General features: G+C 43.1%; 1 protein-coding gene across 1 annotated transcript in view; it reads right to left on the bottom strand.

Annotated features, from left to right (window-relative positions):
• Positions 1-19,130, bottom strand: part of SNX5 (sorting nexin 5) — a 91,151-nt gene extending 72,021 nt beyond the window's left edge. The window contains exon 1 of the mRNA XM_073672489.1: positions 18,943-19,130. Within this exon, the coding sequence (XP_073528590.1) occupies positions 18,943-18,981 (39 nt within the window). The 5' untranslated portion in view covers positions 18,982-19,130. The remainder of the gene's footprint in view (positions 1-18,942) is intronic.
• Positions 19,131-19,337: the final 207 nt, after the last annotated feature.

Genomic DNA, 19,337 nt, shown 5'->3' with positions numbered 1-19,337 from the left:
GTACATGCGTTTTTCCTGCGGAATACATGCGTTTCAATATGCGGGTTGATAAGCGCTTTCCACGCGATTTTAGCATCACTTGGAAAGTGCTTGACAACTAGGTCACATAATATAAATCCATGCAAACAGCATGGATTTATATAGTGCAACTTTTAGAATGGTTAAAAATAAAAAAAAATAAACCATACTTACCTTCCGATGGCCCGGGGTGTGCTGCTGCGCTCGTTCCTGGCTGCCGGGCTATCGAGGGATACTGCACTGAAGGGCCTGCGGTCACATGACTGTGACGTCACCGCAGGTCCTTCAGTCCTGCCCACAAGCACAGGGAAGGAGACCGGGGGCCGTCGGAAGGTGAATATAATCTTTATTTTTTATTTTATTCTTTTTTTTACAGTTTCTATGGTACCTGGGTGTGGAGGAGAGTCTCATCTTCTCCACACTTGGGTACCATCCGCACATTAGAAAGCGCCAATTCCGCAAGTAAAGATGCAGTCTTGCGGAATTGGCACGTTCTAATGCAAGTCAATGGCGGCGAAAACACCGCATTTTCGCAAAATTAATGGACATGCTGCGGATTTTTGAGCGCAGTGGAAAAATCCGCAGCATGGGCACAGCACATGCGGATTATCATTGGGGAACATTGCTGCCCTTCTACCATGCATTTTTAATGCATTTCCGCAGCTGCAAAAACGCTGCGGAAACGCATTAAAAACGCATCGTGGGCACACAGCCTAACTGAAGTCAGCTGCACTAAAGGCCTGGGAAAGCATCACAAAAGGAGGAAACCCAGCATTTGGTGACTGCCTGAAATCTGGAAGCCATGGACATCATTGCCTGCAAAGGATTCTTTACAAAGTACTAAAAATGAACGTTTCATTTATGATAAAGTTAATTTGTCCAATTACTTTTGAGCCCCTGAAATGAGGAGGCTTTGTAGAAAAATGGTTGCAATTCCTAAACGTTTCACAGGATATTTTTGTTCAACCCCTTTAATTAAACCTGAAAGTCTACACTTCAATTGCATCTCAGTTATTTCATTCATTTAAAATAAAAAATAGTGGCCTGCAGAGCTGAAATCACAAAGATTCTATCACGGTACAAATATTTCAGGACCTAACCAAGTATATGAGCAGTCCCGTTCTTATCCATTTACACTATGGAGGAAACAGACGCACAATACTTACAAACCATGAAGTCACTTTCTGGAACCCTATGATTAATGCAAATGTTTCTTATATGATAATATTAAAAAGGTTCAGCCCAATATTTGGCAAATATCTGGGCTGATAAAGAACGGACATAGACCACAACACATCCTGCCCAACGGAAAACAGATCTCCTAAAAACACACATTCAGAACTGTACAAAAGTTTAAGGCAGGAGGGGAAAAAATGCTGCAAAGTAAGAATGCTTTAAAATAGAAGTGTTAATAGTTTGCATTTTGTTTATCAATTAAAGTGAATATATAAAAGAGAAGTTAAATAAAATCAATATTTGGTGTGACCAGCCTTTGCATTCAAAGCAGCATCAAATTCTTCTAGATACACTTGTACACAGTTTCTGAAGGAACTCAGCAGGTAGGTTGTTCCAAACATCTTGGGAGAACTAAACACAGATCTTCTACGGACGTAGGTTTTCGCAAAAGCTTCTCTCTCATCATGTAAGCCCAGAAATACTTGACGATGTTGAGATCAGGGCTCTGTGGGGCCATATCAATACTTCAAAGACTTCTTGTCCATATTTACTGAAGATAGTGATTAATGACATTGGCTGTATGTTTAGGGTCGTTACCCTACTGAATAATATATTCTGAGCCAATCAGATGAGTCCCTGATGGTATTACAGGATGGATAAGTATCTGCCTGTATTTCTCAATAGTGAGGACACCATATTGATCTAATTCCTAACTATTTACTGAAATGCAGCTTCAAATCGAAGGTATGACCTTTGGCTGCGATTCTTCTATGAAGACCACTTCTGTCCAGACTTCTCTAAGGCAGAGTTCACACGATGCGGTTTTAATGCGTTACCACAGGGGTTTTTCCGCCTCGGAAACACATTAAAACCGCTTGGTAATAGGTCTGCCATGTAGAGCAATGATAATCCGCATGTGCTGTGCACATGATGCGGATATTTCCTCTGCGGATTATCATTGCGGCACAAACCGCAGCACAACCAATTTAGGCACGATTTTGCGGCAAAATCACGCCCACTGGCTTGCATTGAATCGCAGCAAATCCGCATGTATAATATCTATACATGCGTATTTGCTGCTTTTCACTGTAAATCAATAGGCGCAAAATCGCGCCGCGGCTGGTACCCGGGTCGGGAGGAGACCGCTACTTCTCTCATCCGACCACTGCTCTGGCTGATAATAGCGTGGATGGGAGAAGCAGCAGCCTGCTTCTCCCTGCCCGCATCAGTAAAAAAAAAAAAAAAAAGTGAAAATAAAAGAAAAAATCCTTATACTCACCTGTCCAGCGGCCCCGGTGTCCTCCTCTGCGATGTTGTCCCGTCTGTAATCTAGCCAGTAAAGGCTAAACAAACAGCTGTGGGCTGATATTAATAGCTATGGAACATTGTTGGCTAATGGCCCCTTCCACGGCTACTCATATCAGCCCCCAGCGATTGGCTTTCCCTCTGCTGGTTACAAAAATGACATGGGAGACCATACTTTTTTTTTTTTTTTTTTTTGTCGTCTCTGCCCACGATTCGGACGTAGCAGCGCTTTGGACGCGTTTTTTTTCTGCATTTAAAAAGTTGCATTCTATTGAACGCAGGTATTCACTGAATCATGTGTATTTACCGCATTCAATACTTTCTAGTGGTTATATTTCTGTTGTGGAGACTAGCGGCTCGCAAGAGAAATTGACATGCTGCGGTCATGAAAGACGTGCTGCATGTCAGTGCTTACGGGTGATTCGCAGCCTCTGATGCACGTATAGCGGACATGGGGTTTCTAGAGATCCCATCCACTATGCTGTAACATCTGGATGCTGCGGGTTTGACGCTGTATATACACGCAGTGTCAAACCTGCAGCGGCTACTGACCGTGGCCACGTACCCAAACTCACCCGCAGCGTATCAATTTCTGTAGCGGACATACCAGTCTCCGCTGCAGATTTTGACCGACTGAAGTGTCAAACGTGGTGGATTCACATGTACCGTGCGACGTTAGAACATCGCGTTTTGGACTCAACATAAATACGTTGTGTCCAAAGCGCTGCTAAATGCTGATCAGGGATGTAGTTGCTAACGAACCAACTGCGAGATGTTATTTAATGGCCAGGGAAATATTTGCCTAGTGGCACCTTCCCAGGCAAAAAAAAACAGCTCACAGCAGTCACATAAATTACATGAATGGAAAAGCTAATGAAGATTGGGTGAATGGGACTGACACCCAGCTCTTTGTTTGGTCATGAAAAGGTCTGATTGACACCTTGACATCACCAAACAAAAGTAAAGAAACACAGACACAGTGTAAACACTTTATTTGAAATACAACAGACCCATTCTTTAATCATTTAAATGAACCAATATACTCATTCCAGTTCTTATGGTAATCGAAGGGCTTAAGCAATGTCCCACCAACTTTATTTAGCTCCAAAAATCATTCATTGATGCTCAAAAACGATAAAAAAAAAAAATGCATGTAAAAACGTGTCAAAAACGCAAGTAAATCCGCATGCATTTGTTTCTGACAGAGAGAGGCAAAAAACGCTCAGGAAATTTCTGCTTCAATTCCTGAATGTGTGCACATACCCTAAATTATGAGTGTAGCTGGAACCCTCTGGTTACTGCCGATTCTGAGCTGATGGCACTGCTGTGCATCTTCCAACTTAGCAGGCAAGTTAGCATGATGTAACTTTCATCTGCTGCACGAAGTTTCTTTGCTGACCACTGCAACTATGGTTCGAAACAATGCCCATTTCTTGGTGTCCTCAACGCTGAGAAATACAAGCTGATACTTATCCATCAACGCAATAGCATCAGAGTCGTTCAAATTTATTCTGCAGCCAGACGACTTTAAACATACATACAATGTCAATAAGAACTATGTGGAGCGTAAAAAAAAAAAATAATAAAAAAATAAAATCTGAAAGTGATGATATGGCCCCCCACAGAGTCCAGATCTCATGTAAAATTGATTGTCTGGGATTACACGAAGTTAAAGAAGGATTTGCACAAGCCTATATCCAGAGGAGATCTGTGGTTAGTTCCCTACAATTTTTCTAACAACCTCCCTGCAGAGTTAATTCAAAAATTGTGTGCAAGTGTATCTAGAAGATTGGATGCTTTTATGCAGATTTGAAGGTAAAGGCTGGACACACCGAATTTTTGTTAGGCTTTTCTTTTGTTCATTCACTTAGAATTTTGTTAAATTGATAATAATAAGTTTTTGTAACACCTATATTTTTTAAAGAATTATTTCCCCCCCCCTTCACCTGCCTAAACCTCTTACACAGTTGTGTGTAGTATGTATATATGTATGCATGTATGTATTATACACACAATATTTCTGACTTGTAAGTAAAGACCATCAATTTCAAGAATTTTTCAAGTGATCGTGAGTTTTTAAGTTTGTTACATCCGACAACATTAAAAAATAAAACAAACACTGAAACCTCCACACACATAAACAGTCACACTCCGAAAAGGTCACCAATACAACACAAAGAAAAAAAACTAAGTTATTATATTATATAAAACTGCACAGAGAACAACAAAGTTGAATGTAACACTTGGCTGCACGGAAACAAAACAGATAAAAACGTCTATTTTTTCACCCCCACTACATAATGCACCTAAGCACAATTCAAAATACAACAAAAACCCATGGCCAATACTAGTGGATGTGCAGTTATGAATGCAGCACAATCAAATCTCTTCCTTTAGATTCATTTTCCATCACATCATCCAATTTGCTGCGTCTGAAGAATGCTGAGAATGTTGTATGGGTGCTTTTTTCGAGGAAGCGATAAATAGTTGTTGGAAGAATAAATCTTTTGGTCTGTAAACGCAACCAAATCTACAATGGATCTTTTTTCATTACAGACACTGGCTTCTGGAATTGTAGACGACCACTGATCTCTACGGGAATCGGATACCTGGTATATATCATACGCAATGCTGAAGACACTGTATGCAGAGATATTATGCCGGCACCCTGGATATGTTTACTATGCACCAGACATCTGCTTCACATAAGAGTTCAATGACCACCTCGCTAGGTACATTTCCAGACAGATGGTTGTCCGCCCCTGCCTCGAAATAGGAAGGAGCAAAAGGCAACAACCTTTACTGCACAAGTACTGCGAGCAGTGAGCATTAATCACATACATCCTTGAACAGCTTCAGCTAAACAAGCAGGGTCTAAGGGTGGGTGTAGACGAGTGTGGGAGAAATTGTCAAACTTTCATCTAAAAAACTTGGAAGATTTTTTTTTCTTATCGACATCGGATTTTCATCCGTGTGTAAAGTTTTTACGTCATACAAATACATTATGCACATTTTTTAACCAAATACCGTTTCCTAGGTTTAGAACAGAAAGGTACCTGCAAAAATCGGATGCCTTTTTTGCTTTATTTATTTATTTTTAATTTTTTTTACACTCCCATAGACTTGAATGAGTGAGTCTCACGGGAGATTACGGAAGAAAGTAATGCTATGTGATTTTTTTTCTCACAGTCAACCTTAGAAAAAAAAAATGGCTCATCTAAACAGCCTATTGAATAACATGGGTTAGTGTGTTGTCTGTACTATCCATTTCAAATGTCAAAAGACTGGCCGTCACGTCCAAAGCAGAAAACTGGTGTGTACAGGTGCTTACTAAGGGTAGCCATCTCCATATAGAACTAATAAAGTAGCACTCTGTAGCGTTACAGTAAGCAAACATGAAATATATGAAAGTTGAATTGCATTACTGCTCTAGAAAATAGGAATAACTGCAAATACTTAGCACATAAATTAGCCAATTCATGTGTACCTGGTAGCCACGATAAGGTGATACCCAGCAACGAGAAACGCCTTACTGTGGCTGCCAGGTACATATGAATTGGCTAATTTATGCGCTAAGTATTCTCAGTTATTCCTATTTTCTGGAGCAGTAATGCAATTCAACTTACATATATTTCATGTTTGCATGCTATAGCACTACAGAGTGCTACTCTATCCATTTCAAAATCAGGCGGCACACATCCGATTTATACGCCCGTCTGCATGAGCCCTAAGGCCACATTCACACGTTTAGTATTTGGTCAGTATTTTACATCAATATTGGTATAGAAACAAGTCAACGCTTCTGCATTTTTCTCCCACTCCTGGTTTTGGCTTATAACCATTGAGGTAAAATACTGACCAAATACTGAATGTCTGAACACGGCCTAAAGAACACTTAGAGTAGGTTCACACAAGTGTATTTTTGTTCAAAGTGCGGTCCTTGAAAAAAAAACGGACAGCACTAGGAACAAAAACCACACACACGTCTCTTCCATATGTTAGGTCAGACTCGCCCATTCAAGTCTATGGGTGTGGCAGAAAAAAACAGATCCCATACAAAACATCCGTAAAGCATCATGTTTATACGGACACAATGCAATTCTTTAACATAGGAAGCGGTAAGTGGTCTTGTAAATTATTAACCCTGCTGTTCTGTTCCGGTCTACTACACACTTATAATGTTCCGGTCATTTTTGACCGGACCTATTAAAGTGTTGATTTTTAGCTAATTTAAGTGTTTTATTTGAATACCTATTGCATTATTATACTGTATGTGAACATGGTTGTTCATAAATAAATGAAATCAAACTTAATTTTTATTTTTTTTTTGCATCAAAAAATGTTACATGGCCTTATTTCAATATTCACGCATATTGCACATAAAAAAAATATTCTTTATATAACTGTAAACTATAACTAATAAAAATATATTTACATACAGTTTCAGGTCATCAAAAAAATAAAAAGTTCCGTTTTATCTATATAAAATGGTAAATAAGGTTCACGGTGCTAAATTTACTGTCTGCATTCGTCACAAGTATAATTTACATGTCTTTTGCACAACTGCAACCTATCACATTGGTTTTGTGATTACTTGATGTTGTACAGAAGGCGCATCGTTTCCATTTTAGGCTGGTTGCATTGCGGGTGGAGGCCGTGGGTATCGTAGCAGTGCTGGTGGTTCACTTTCTTTAGCACGCTGTTGGATCCTGTGGACAATGGCTGCCGCTCCATCTCTGGGTGTTACTTTTCTTTCTTCGATATATGGGCTAACCAGTGATTTTCCCAACTCATCTATAAAAATTCTTCTTTTATATAGTTTATTTTTGTTCCAATTTGGGTGTATGTCACGCCATAACATGAATGCATTGTATGCCGACACATCAAGAATGTTGTAAAAAACAACCATTGGCCACCGATTTGTTTTGCGTTTACAGGTGTAAGGGCCTACGAGTTGATCTAGAGTATCCACTGCCCCTTTTGTGGCTTTGTAATGTAAAATCATGTCCGACTTTCTGTCGTCTCGATTACTGATTGCACTATCATGGTGCATTGTGCTCATCAGAATGATCTGTTTGTGTTTTTTGGGAACGTAAGAAACTACAGTTGTATCCTTAGTAAAATAAAATATTTAACTATAAACGTCTCTCTTACTGAGGATACCTTGCGGCAGTCCTGGCTTATTTTTTCTAACAGTACCCAGCATGGTCATTTTTCTTTTCAACAACATCTGCCCCAGTTGAACATCAGGGTAAATAAGATACAGCGAAAAAATTATGCACATAACTATACTCTAAGCGAATCCATCTGCTGTATCGTAATTTGAAAATTTATGTATGTGTAGGACCTAGATAAATTGATAAATAGTAGTAGATGCAATATATAGTCCACAAGTATCAGAACCGCATAATGAATATTTGAAAAAATATCAAATTCGGGCATTTTTGACTGAACAGAACAGCAGGATTAAAGGGATCTATATTAGATCGTTCAGTGCGCATAGGCTGACTGCTACACAGTGACTCGCCTGCGCAGAAGAACGATGAAGACACTGCCCGTAGATGGGGCAGATAAGGTACGGATAATAGCATAAGTACAGGGCGCAGGATACCGACGCCACAACTGCACGTCACTGGGCACTGTGACTTGCATGGGAGAGAGAGATTTCATTAACATTAAAGATTAAAACTCTCTCAACAACTAGACCGCAGCTATGAGGCATGCAGGTAAGATTATTTTAACCATTATATTACCTGTATGCCAAAAGTAGTAGCTTAAAAGCATCCCAGGGGTGACAGACTCCATTTAAATTTTGGATCTTTGTTGTCACCTAGAAAATTTCTTCACGACTTCTTTAAAAGAATCCCAAGCCCTTTTCTCAACAGCTTTCATTTTTGTTTCAAATTTCATTTTGGTTTCTGAATATTCGGACCCACAAAAAGGTCTTCCTTCAGTTTTGCTTTAGATAATCCTTGAAACTTGGTACACAGGTACTTAAAATTCTCTTCTTTTGGTAGAGCTTTTACAAATTGCTTCATCAGTCCAAGCTTATTGTGGAGTGGTGGCAGGAGAACTTTAATGGGATCAACTAAACTTTCCGCAACTATGTTATGGAGTCCAGGTTGCAAAGATATTCTCACTGGCTCCAGTGAGGAGTCCCATCGAGGCTGTCCCATTCACACAAAAATCATGGGAACTGTGTGCATCCTCCTTGCTGCCCAAGGAGCAAAGAGAACTTTCAGATCACCACATATTGACCATCTTTGATCCTCGTAGTTAAGTTTTTTGAGAATAAAGACTAAATTCTTATAGCTTTCCTTCAAGTGCACAGAATGCCCTACAGGCACTGAAGCACACTTGCTGCCATTGTGCAGTAGCTCAGCTTTCAGATTTTTTTTTTTTTTGGATGAATCAATAGAGAGTCTCCAGTCACTCACATTGTACTCAATGTTAAATTTTTCCATCAGTCCAGGAACATCACTGCAATACACTAGAGCACAGTATTGAGAAATGTGTGGAAGGAATTCCTTTTCTCTGATACTGTACCATGAAAATCAGGTACCAGGAGCTAGCAGGTTCTTTCCTTTAGTCTAGAGCCTAAGGCTAAGTGCCCACGATGCAGAAATGCATGCGGGTTTTACATGCATTTTTCCTGCCAGGTAGAAGCGTTTTTGCATGCATTTCTGCATGCGGGGTATCAAGCGCTTTTCCAAGCGATTTTAGCATCACTTGGAAAGTGCTTGACAACTTGGTCACACTATATAAATCCATGCAACCGGCATGGATTTATATAGTGTGACCAAGTAATAGTTTAAAAAAAAAAAAAAAAAAAAAAAAGAATAGGAATGGTAAAAAATAAAGATTATACTTGCCTTCCGATGGCCCCCGGTGTTTTCTCTGCTCCATCCGGTCTGTTGTATGGGTCGCGGTGGTGTGAAAGGACCTGCCATGACATCATTTAGTCATGTGACAGGTCACGCGACCGCCGACGTCGATGCAGAGAAAACACCGGGGGCAATCGGAAGGCAAGTATAATCTTTATTTTTTATTTTAAATTCTTTTTTTTTTAACAGGTACTATGGTACCCGAGTCTGGAGGAGAGTCTCCTCTTCTCCATACCCGGGTACCATCCGCACATAGAACCGTATGATATCCGCTTGTGCAAATGTGTTCATACGGATATTATGCGTTTCAATGCAAGTCAATGGCGGCAATTACGCTGCGTGTCCACAAAATTAATGGACATGCTGCGTATTTTTCCACAATGATCATCCGCAGCGGAAATTTCCGCAGCATGTGCGCTGCGCATGCGGATTATCATTGGGGACCATGGGGCACGTATTACCAAGCGTTTTCGCTGCGGAAATTCCACAGCAAAAACGCTTGAAAAACGCATAGTGGGCACGCAGCCTAAAAGTTCTGCAGAAAGGTTAGGAAGGTCCAAGTCCCTGACTAAATCATTTAATTTGAGCTGTGAAAAAAGCTGTGGCTCGTTGGGACTAGCGTGAAAGTCTTCGTCAGAATCCTGCTCTTCAAGTTCTGTATCAGGTGTATCTTTAAGTTTCTCCGGAAGTGAAGGGACAAGTATTCCTGGTCTGTGAGGCACTGGGCGAATCGCTGACAGGAGGTCCGGGTATATAAAACACACCACACCGTCATGAACTTGGTCCAAAAGAAAAATCTGTCTTTGCTCCCCATAGCAACCAATCACAGCGCAGCTTTCCTTTCTTATACTGCTGAGGTAAAATGAAAACTGTGCACTGATTGGATGCTATGGACACCACCACACTCTTTGGAAGCTGGGTAAAGAAAATCTTCTCGGCCCACAGCAGCCAATCACAGCGTCCATTCATTTCTAACCAATCTAATGACACCAAAATCAACCATCAAAGGTCACGCAAAGGGGTCAAAGTATGGTGCAAGAAAAAGTCTATGGAGTCAGTGTTTGTGAAAAAACTGTACATGATGGATTTTTTTTTATATTTTTAGAGTTCAGCAATCTAAAGTATATAAAAAAAATCATCTTCCTTTTTAAACAACTTACCCTTGCAGACCTGTGTAAGTGTTTGTCCACTGCTCACAAATTGAAGTGACTTCAGCTAAATGCAATGCTTGGCACGTCAGCCTGATTTACAGCCACATTTCACCCACAACATGGTAACGCAGCCTAAAATGGTTATTCCTCACTACAAAAATGATCATCTATCCACTAGATCTGGTGATTGTTGGGGGTCCCAAGTGTGGGATCCACAATGATCTAAAAATTACCTATTAGTTAGATTCAATACATAATATAGACCAGAGTTAGGGAACAAACATTGTGGAAAATCAATAATAAATTAGCACAACAATAGGTTTCAGACATGACATTTTATTTTTCACATTAGGGGATAATATATGGTGCACATTATGGTGCCAAATTTCTGTTGGATAACACGTCCCAGTGTGCAGGAACCAGCTGTATAGATGAGCTACAAGTGTTGCTGAACAACTGTGGCGTAGACGGGTTTTTTTGCTGAGGCAGTGAAAGGGATTGTTTATAGGGGTGAGCGCACTAGTGCACGGCTGCGTGTAATGAATGAAATGATTAACTATGATCATACAGGCACAGTGAGGAGGGTTACATCTACATTTAAAGAAGCCTCCCATCAAAGTGTTTATCCTCTTAATATATTGCAATCATATTATATAGCACTGTGTACTTACAATTGCTCATTTTGCCTTTCTACCCAGTAAATTCTTCTCTTTTCTCTGCTCAATATAGAAACAGGAAGTCTCTTTTCCCTCCAAACACTATTCCCCTCTTCAACTCCTGACCCAGCTGCTCCCCCCTTCCCTCTGCCAGGGACTTTTGCAGTAATTAATGAGTCCTGCAGGGGAAAGACTTCCTGTTTCTACATAGAGATTAGAAGGACTCAACTAGTCAGTTTTTAATCAAGTGATGTCATAGACCTAATGGAAAAGAGAAGAATTAATTGGGTAGAAAGGCAACGAGCAATTGTAAGCACACAGTGCTATATAATATGATGATTGCAGTATATAGGATAAAAATTTTGATGGGAGGAGGAGTGCTTCTTTAAGGATCCAGTTAGTCCACTCCACTGTCATGGAGACCCAGTACTAGGTCTGTATTGGTAAGATCCAGGACAGTATTATATTGTGTGAGTAAAGAGATCTTGATTATGTGATAATTGAAGAAGAGCAATGACAATCAGGGAGACAGAACCTCACAAGCCATTTATGAAGGTTTCTTCAATGTGACAACCATTGTGAGTGAATAATGGAGGCTGTCTTGCACTCAGGTACTTTCATGTTTTTACATGACTGGTGAGTGCAGCGAGGAAGACGAACCATGCCACACCTCACCGCACTTTGCTTCTATTGTCATTACCAGCTGGGATTCATACTAAGTAGATCAAAGCTGTAAAGACGCTGGTAGTATTATTATTATTACTAGAGTCAAAAAAAGGGTAAAATACATTATCTCGTCACGTCAACTGACGACATTCATTATAGAAAAGGAGTGTATACACTAAATGGGGAACTAAATTACCACATTAAATGCAGCTTGGATTCACACAACATAGGATCCAGTTGTAGGGCACAAGGGGTGTCTAATTATTGACAAGTGGCAAAATCTTACACGTACGGAGGGTAAAGTAAAGTGTTACCCACAATGTAACAGCCGCTACTGAGCAGTATTAAAAGGGATTGTCACTTTTAAGCCATTTTTAGGCCACAAGGTCCGTGATATGAAAAACATGAACACTACGGACTACTTACCCTCCCTGTGCCCAGGGCTGAGTCTCTGCTCCTACCCAGGTCTTCGTTGATCGGCTGCAGCAAAGACACCATGTCGACTTCACTGAAGCCAATCATTCAGCTAAGCTGATAGACTATATGAGCTCTGAGATCATTAATTGGCTGCAGTGATGTCGACGCGACATCACCTCTGCAGACAATCAGCAGAAACAGGACAGGAGCAGAGACGCTGCGGAGGACCCAGAGAGGTTAACCACTTTACCACCTAGGGTTTTCCATTTTTTTTTGCTCCCCTTCTTCCCAGAGACATAGCTTTTTTTATTTTTCCATCATACATGAAGCAGTCATATTCCAATCGGGAGCCACCAATCCGTGCATTACCGCAGTCCATGCTCGGACCGATTTGAACTGATGTCTGCATGAGCCCTTAAAGGGGGTGTCCAGCCTTAGGGAACAAGTCTGCAGATGTGTGGGGCCTTGTTTGCTGACTGGCAGATGTTTAATACCCTGCTTACACAGGCAGATTGTGCTTCAGATGTGCACTGTACAGTACGAATAGGCTGCCCATGTTCTCAGCAGCACGGGTTCTGTTTACACAGGATGATGTGCTGCCGAGAACAATGATCTTGTGTGTAAACCAATCGATCATTTCAACCGAAAATACGCTGCGTCCAACACAGAACTATTCCTGATCGTAGGCACATAGCGTTAGGCGGCTTCTGACCGTGGGCACACACCCTAAGGCCCAGACGCTGCGGAATAGCCACGCGACTTCTGCCCTCGTATGCAAATGAGCGGCACAATTTTTTTTTCACATGTGGACTTTCCTCATAGTTAAGGAATGTTAAGTCTATGGGGAAGGTCCACATGTGAACCCGCAAGAGAAATTAACATGCTGCGGGTCTGAAAGCTGCGCCTCATGTCAGTTTCCGCGGGTGATCCACAGGTGCATGGAGACGCATAGCGGACATGGGATTTCTAGAAATCCCATCCACTATATTGTAACACTGGGGGTTTGGCGCTGCATTAATACACAGCTTCAAACCCACAGCAGCTCCTGATCGTGGGCACAGACCCATAGACAGTAAAACCAGTTATGTTTAATCAGCTACGTAGCAAACCTGGGGATGGATGGAGCAGGCAGCAGGTAACGTGTTCATTTTTATATGTAACAACATACTGTTTTGTTGTAAAATACCTTGTGGTTTGAGCAGGACCAAATGCTCAAGTAGTGTATATATAACATAAGGTTATTAGCTAAATTTACCCCTGAGGAAGCAATGTTCACAAGGCGATACGCACGGAGTTGTTATCCCCACACTAATACAGATGACTGCTCCGCTCAAGGTTTCTTTGATCTTTCTGGACAAGAATACCCCATTGTGTATGTGATAACAAGATCCTAATGTTCACAACTAGTGTTGAGCGAGTATGTTCTATTAACCCTTTCGCCGAGTATGTTCTGTCCGAGTATGCTTGGGCGAGCACCGAGTAGTTACAGTTGCTCGGTGATATGTTTGAATCACTCCCGTGCTCATGATTTGCGACTGTTTGACAGCTTTAATACATGTGAGGAATGTCTATTTCTTACACATTCCTCACATGTACTAAAGCTGTCAAACAGTCGCAAATCATGCACACGGGAGTGATTCACACATATCACCGAGCAGCTGTAAATACTCGGTGCTTGCCCGAGCATGCTCGGCGAAAGGGTTAACAGAACATACTCACTCATCACTATTCACAACTATTCACAACTGCATTAGTCCTACCTTGTATGTGCACAAGGGAGATTTTCTTTGCTACCTGGGGCTACCCCCATTTAGCATGTAATTTGTGTGTGGATGTGTTTGGCCAGACTTGGTTCTGGGAGCAGGGCCTTTGTGTCTTTGGTCAGCTGTAATTGTGTCTGCTTGGTGTATTTCACATGTGAATAAAGCATTGTTTTCTCGTATTGAATGTGTTTGTGTGTCGGTACTATTTGCTTTCTGATGGCTGGTTACTATATAGTCATACACTGGCTGGTCTCCAGGGTCTAGTTTATAATCTATTTGCAGTGCTCACTTCATTGGTGTTAAAGGTGTATTCCCATCTAACAATATCAATAGGATGGATAAAAGGTTGGACCCCTGTTGATCCTAAAAAAGATTGCATACATATTGGAATAACGGTGATGAAAATAAACTATTTCAACCACAATAAACATTCGTAGAGTAAGATTTAATGACATAAAATGTTTTAGCTGACTGATGACAAAACTTCTGGAAAGGTTGAACTTTTTTATCCAAAAGGCAGATGAAAGATTACTCGTCAGTCACCTGCGGTCAAGGAAAGCATATCACAAAGTGAAGCGACTAACAGCCAAGATAGGTTGAAGCGATCATTCATTCAACTACCAATGTATGACAAGATTCACACATGTGTTTTTCATGGTCTCCGTACAGATCGCAATGCACGGACCACACGCGGGTCTACTGACCCGAACTCAAAATCCTCTCGCAGGAACATATGAGGCTGTCGAGATGGCTCAGGTGACCCGCGGCTGATCTGTGCACCACGGTCTGGACTCAGACAGCAAAACACGGATCCAGCCTACTTCTGCATAATGTGTATGGCCACCTTAAGAACGTAGAGAGCAAAATCAAATCCAATTGACTTTTCTCCCGCAGAGCAGAAATGTGTTTTGCAAGGGATTTTTCATGTACGCAAAAAAAAAAAAAAAAACGTAAGTGTAAAAAGTGTTTTGGATCAGAGTGCAAATTGCCTCTTAAGAAAAGAGAGAGGACTTGAACTCTATAGCGCCACCTATTGATAGCAGCAATCCTACAAGTCAAATCATGCAAAAAAGCCAAATCAGAATCTCAATTTGCAGACACGGTGTTTCGGGCTGTTGGCCCTCGTCAGTGCAAAGTATGAGAACTGATTTGGCTAGATGAAAGGCTCTGGACTGAGGTCTAAGGGGTAACGTTTCTCCTTGTGGAGAGTGACACACCAGCTCTGGCATGCCAAGGTAAGGTGTAGTGTTGAGCGAGTATGTTCTGTCCGAGTATGCTTGGGCCGAGCTCCGAGTATTTACAGCTGCTCGGTGATATGTGTGAATCGCTCCCTTGTGCATGATTTGCAACTGTTTGACAGCTTTATTACATGTGAGGCATGTGTAAGAAATAGACATTCCTCACATGTAATAAAACCGTCAAACAGTCGCAAATCATGCACAAGGGAGCGATTCACACATATCACCGAGCAGCTGTAAATACTCGGAGCTCGACCCGAGCATACTCGGCGAAAGGGTTAATAGAACATACTCGCTCAACACTAGTAAGGAAGCTTATTTGCCATGCAATGCTCCTCTGGGAAATTTAATATGCAAATTGAATCAGTTTCATTCATCGGTGTAAGATTTTCCCCTCAGTGATTGTCACGAATGTGGTAATAAATAAATTATAAAGCTTCTTCTAAACATTACAATGGCAATCATGGACAGAACGTAGACATGCCTGATGATACACTGCAATATTTAGCAGTGGTCACAAAACCATGTATGCTGCCATTTTCCACCCAGGACATTGCTGTGGAAGCAATTTTCGGCTGATCTGTGTGGGCGCTGGGAGTCAAGACACCCACCAATATAATATTGCTGAACTTTGGGATGCTAGGTAATCAATTGTTCAGTGCTGAAAAAAAATACTAACAGAGGGCAGTCTTGAGACCTCCATACACATCAGATTTTCAACAGCTCAAAATTTTCAATCATCCTTACAGGACTTCAGGCAAAGATGTATATAAGGCCGGGGACCTATTAGAGTATCACATCCGATGTGAGAGCATCAGATACGATATGCTAATGATACTTGGCTCCTGCTCTGCTGCAAGCGTAAGCCGAGTGTCAGCGCTCTGATTCTCTTGCACAGAGGAACGCAGCACAGCTGTGGAGGAGACTGAGAAATTAATTTCTCCATCTCCTCTGTTGCCGGCGTTCACAGGAACCGCACTGCACTTGGGTGATATCCGAGGGCAGTGTGATGTTTCACATGCACCCATAGACTTGTATAGGTGCGTGCTATCCAAATTCACATGCTGCGATTTTTTTTTTTTTCAGTCCGATCGCAATCTGATCAGAGCTAAAAAAAAACGCATGAGCACACAATCATAGATTAACATTGGACCGAATGCAATCCAATTTATCATCAGATTGCATTCATCTGATTTAATCGCAAGTGAGAGCGAGCTCTAAGACTGGGACAGAGCGATCGCAAATACAATAGTTCTGTCCCCATATCCGGGACATGTTGTCGGCAGCACATTCCCTTCTGCACAGGGCAATGTCTCCTGGTGGGTAAATGTGTCACCCCAGGCCTGGATGCCACAAATTATTAAAGGCTGTGTCAGAGCAGGAGGGAGGTTCCCTGGTCAGGGACAATTAGCATACAGCACCTCCTGTCCCAAGCCAGTAGGGGGAGCTGGCTGCCCCTATAAAAGCTGGAGCCGAGAGCAGGGTTAGAGAGAACTGGACATCCTAGCTCAGGACTGAGACTAGTCCCAGAGAAGGAGGAACAGTTCAGCTGTAGCCAAGGAGTCCGTGAGGCAGAGGAGAAGCTGCGAGCCATGGACAGAGGCGACGAGAGCCGGTCCTGGCTGAGAGAATCACTACCGGACATTGGGGTCCGAGGCTGTCAGGGTTGCAAGCCCGGCAGCAGAGAACCAACCCGCAGGGGATTTCAGGTCCCTTGGCCTAAGAAGCCTGAAGGCTCCGCCACACAGAGGGACCAGTACAGCACAGAGAAGCAAAAGGTACCCAGGGCCCGAGTCGCAAGCCATACAGGCGAAGTACACGGCCAGCTCAGGGACGTGGGCTATCACACCACGAAAAGGGGGATAGTCAGCAAGGGCAGAGAGAGAACGGTAGGCCTACCCACTCACCCTGACCAGTGGGGCTCACCCGAATGCTCTCAGACACCCAGGCCCATTCCTACCCAGTACTCCTGTTGGGTCATTAGTAATACCAACAATAAAGACCCTGGACTGTTTGAAGCAGACTTAGAACTCTTATTACTGCGGCCTGCACTATCACCCCCAGCATTCGCATACGCTGCCCTGAGGCTACACTCCTCCCGTGGGGAGTTATCCTATCCCTGTGCTGCACCCACAACACCAGCCTCCGCTGTCTGCCTTGCAGCGGCGGTCATCCCTGACCGCAATCCACGGGTGGCGTAGTCGGACATTCATAACTCTATAAATAGACTGCCACAGCATTTGGTCTGACCACCCTGAGCCACGGGATCAGATTGCCACTACTACCCCCATCATCGCACTAAAGCCCGGTTCCGGGTGCCCCACGTCCCAGGGGGCGAGTCATAAGAGTATTAGTCCTTTACTGTCTTGGCTTCTCTTCCCCGCACTGGTGCTACCCTCCGCTTCTTGATTGACAGGGTAGAGAGGCTCTGCTGCATGAGTCCAGGGCTGTGGAGTCGGAGCCCATTTTGGTGGAGTCGGTATAAAATGGACCGACTCCAACTCCTAAAAAATATAATAAATTGTGTACAGCAGTTCAATGCAGTTCGTGGGGGAATATTTTTTCATAAGAATTTCGGAAAGTTCTGAAATGTCCTATAAATGTCTGCCCTATTCCTGATCTGAGGGTCTAGACTTTTAGCTGAGATGAATCTGTGCTACAGTAAATTTATCACTTAAACATGAGCCATGTGTGAGGGAGTCGGAGTCGTGGAAATTAAGGAATCGGAGTCAGAGGTTTGGCTTACCGACTCCACAGCCCTGGAGCACGACATGTCATCACCTCTGTTCTCCACTGTCATTCAACAATAGAGGGGCGAAACCATCAGGGAGAGAGGAGTGGAGGCCAAGTGCACCGTTACACCCCTACCAGGGCAAGACCAGCTGCAGAGGGGCCAATCATTTACATACACCTTCCCACCATCTCCACCCCTCCCCACCATCTCCACCCCTCCCCCTGTATTTTATTGACAGCTCTGACAGGACAGAGAAGGACCAAGAGAGGGAAACCAAGCAGGTGGGAAAATGTAAAATGATTGGCCCCGCCATGAAGCACCAAGCACCTGTGCTTGGTTTGAACAGTCATTCTGTGCTGACAGATTCCCCTTAAAATGTGCACCTCATGTCAATCTAAAATCTTGTCCACTTCCCAGCTACTTCCAACCCCCCCAGACTTTCCGCCTTCAAATCCAGATGGAATATCGGCAGCATTATCCCCACCTGGGTACAAGTGACAGCACCTGCATGAGGAATGATGGGTGTAGACCTTGCAGTTACCGCCTTGTTACAGTACCCCGCGGTACAGCACCTCTGTGATAAGGGGGACCAGGGAATTGGGCACCATGAACACAACAGTACATTGGGTGCACACCAGAACGGCAGCCAGCGACTTGCAGTGGTACCAATAACACAATGCCTGTGTGCCCCTCACATTAGTACACCGGGAGGCAGGACCACCACAAAATAAGTTGTCTAATAGTCCTCTGTTTACTTTTATCACGTGATCACAAAGAAAACTGTAAGAAAAGTACAAAACCCTGAAAAACATGCACCAGCCCACGTGAGGTGTACGCTGGGAGCACTGTGCAGAGATCAGGAAGTGCAGCTGAGCAAAAGCAGCTTCCCAGCGCCCACCGGGACCGCACACAACCAGAGGCGCCAGCGCCGTACCTTGTTCTGGCCAATGTCCTCTGCCGCCAAGGAGGCCATATCGGTGCTGAGCGCAGTGTCGCCGGGAGAAGCCGCTGACTGCTGGGACCCCACTCCGCTCCCGGACTCACAGGCACTGGAGTCCACCGGCAGCACACAGCTATCACGCCCCTCCCACACTGCCCCCCTCGCCTGCTTAACCACGCCCACTATACACTATAAGAGCCGCCCTCTGCAATAGCCACGCCCCTGTAGAACTTCTGTCAGGCGCTTATTCCGTGAGAAGGCGGTGACTTTGTAGCTTCTGGGAGAACTTTTGTAGCCCCGCCCATCCTCAGGCCACGCCCCGTGTAATATGAGGAAGTGGCTTGAGTTTCATTTACAGAATGCTTAATGCAGGACGGTGTTGTCATTAG

Source organism: Phyllobates terribilis, unplaced genomic scaffold (genome assembly GCF_046119375.1).
Source record: "Phyllobates terribilis strain yellow unplaced genomic scaffold, ASM4611937v1 Scaffold_3__8_contigs__length_932513732, whole genome shotgun sequence".
NCBI classification, from domain to species: Eukaryota; Metazoa; Chordata; class Amphibia; order Anura; family Dendrobatidae; genus Phyllobates; species Phyllobates terribilis.
This window is presented reverse-complemented; position numbering and strand designations above follow the sequence as displayed.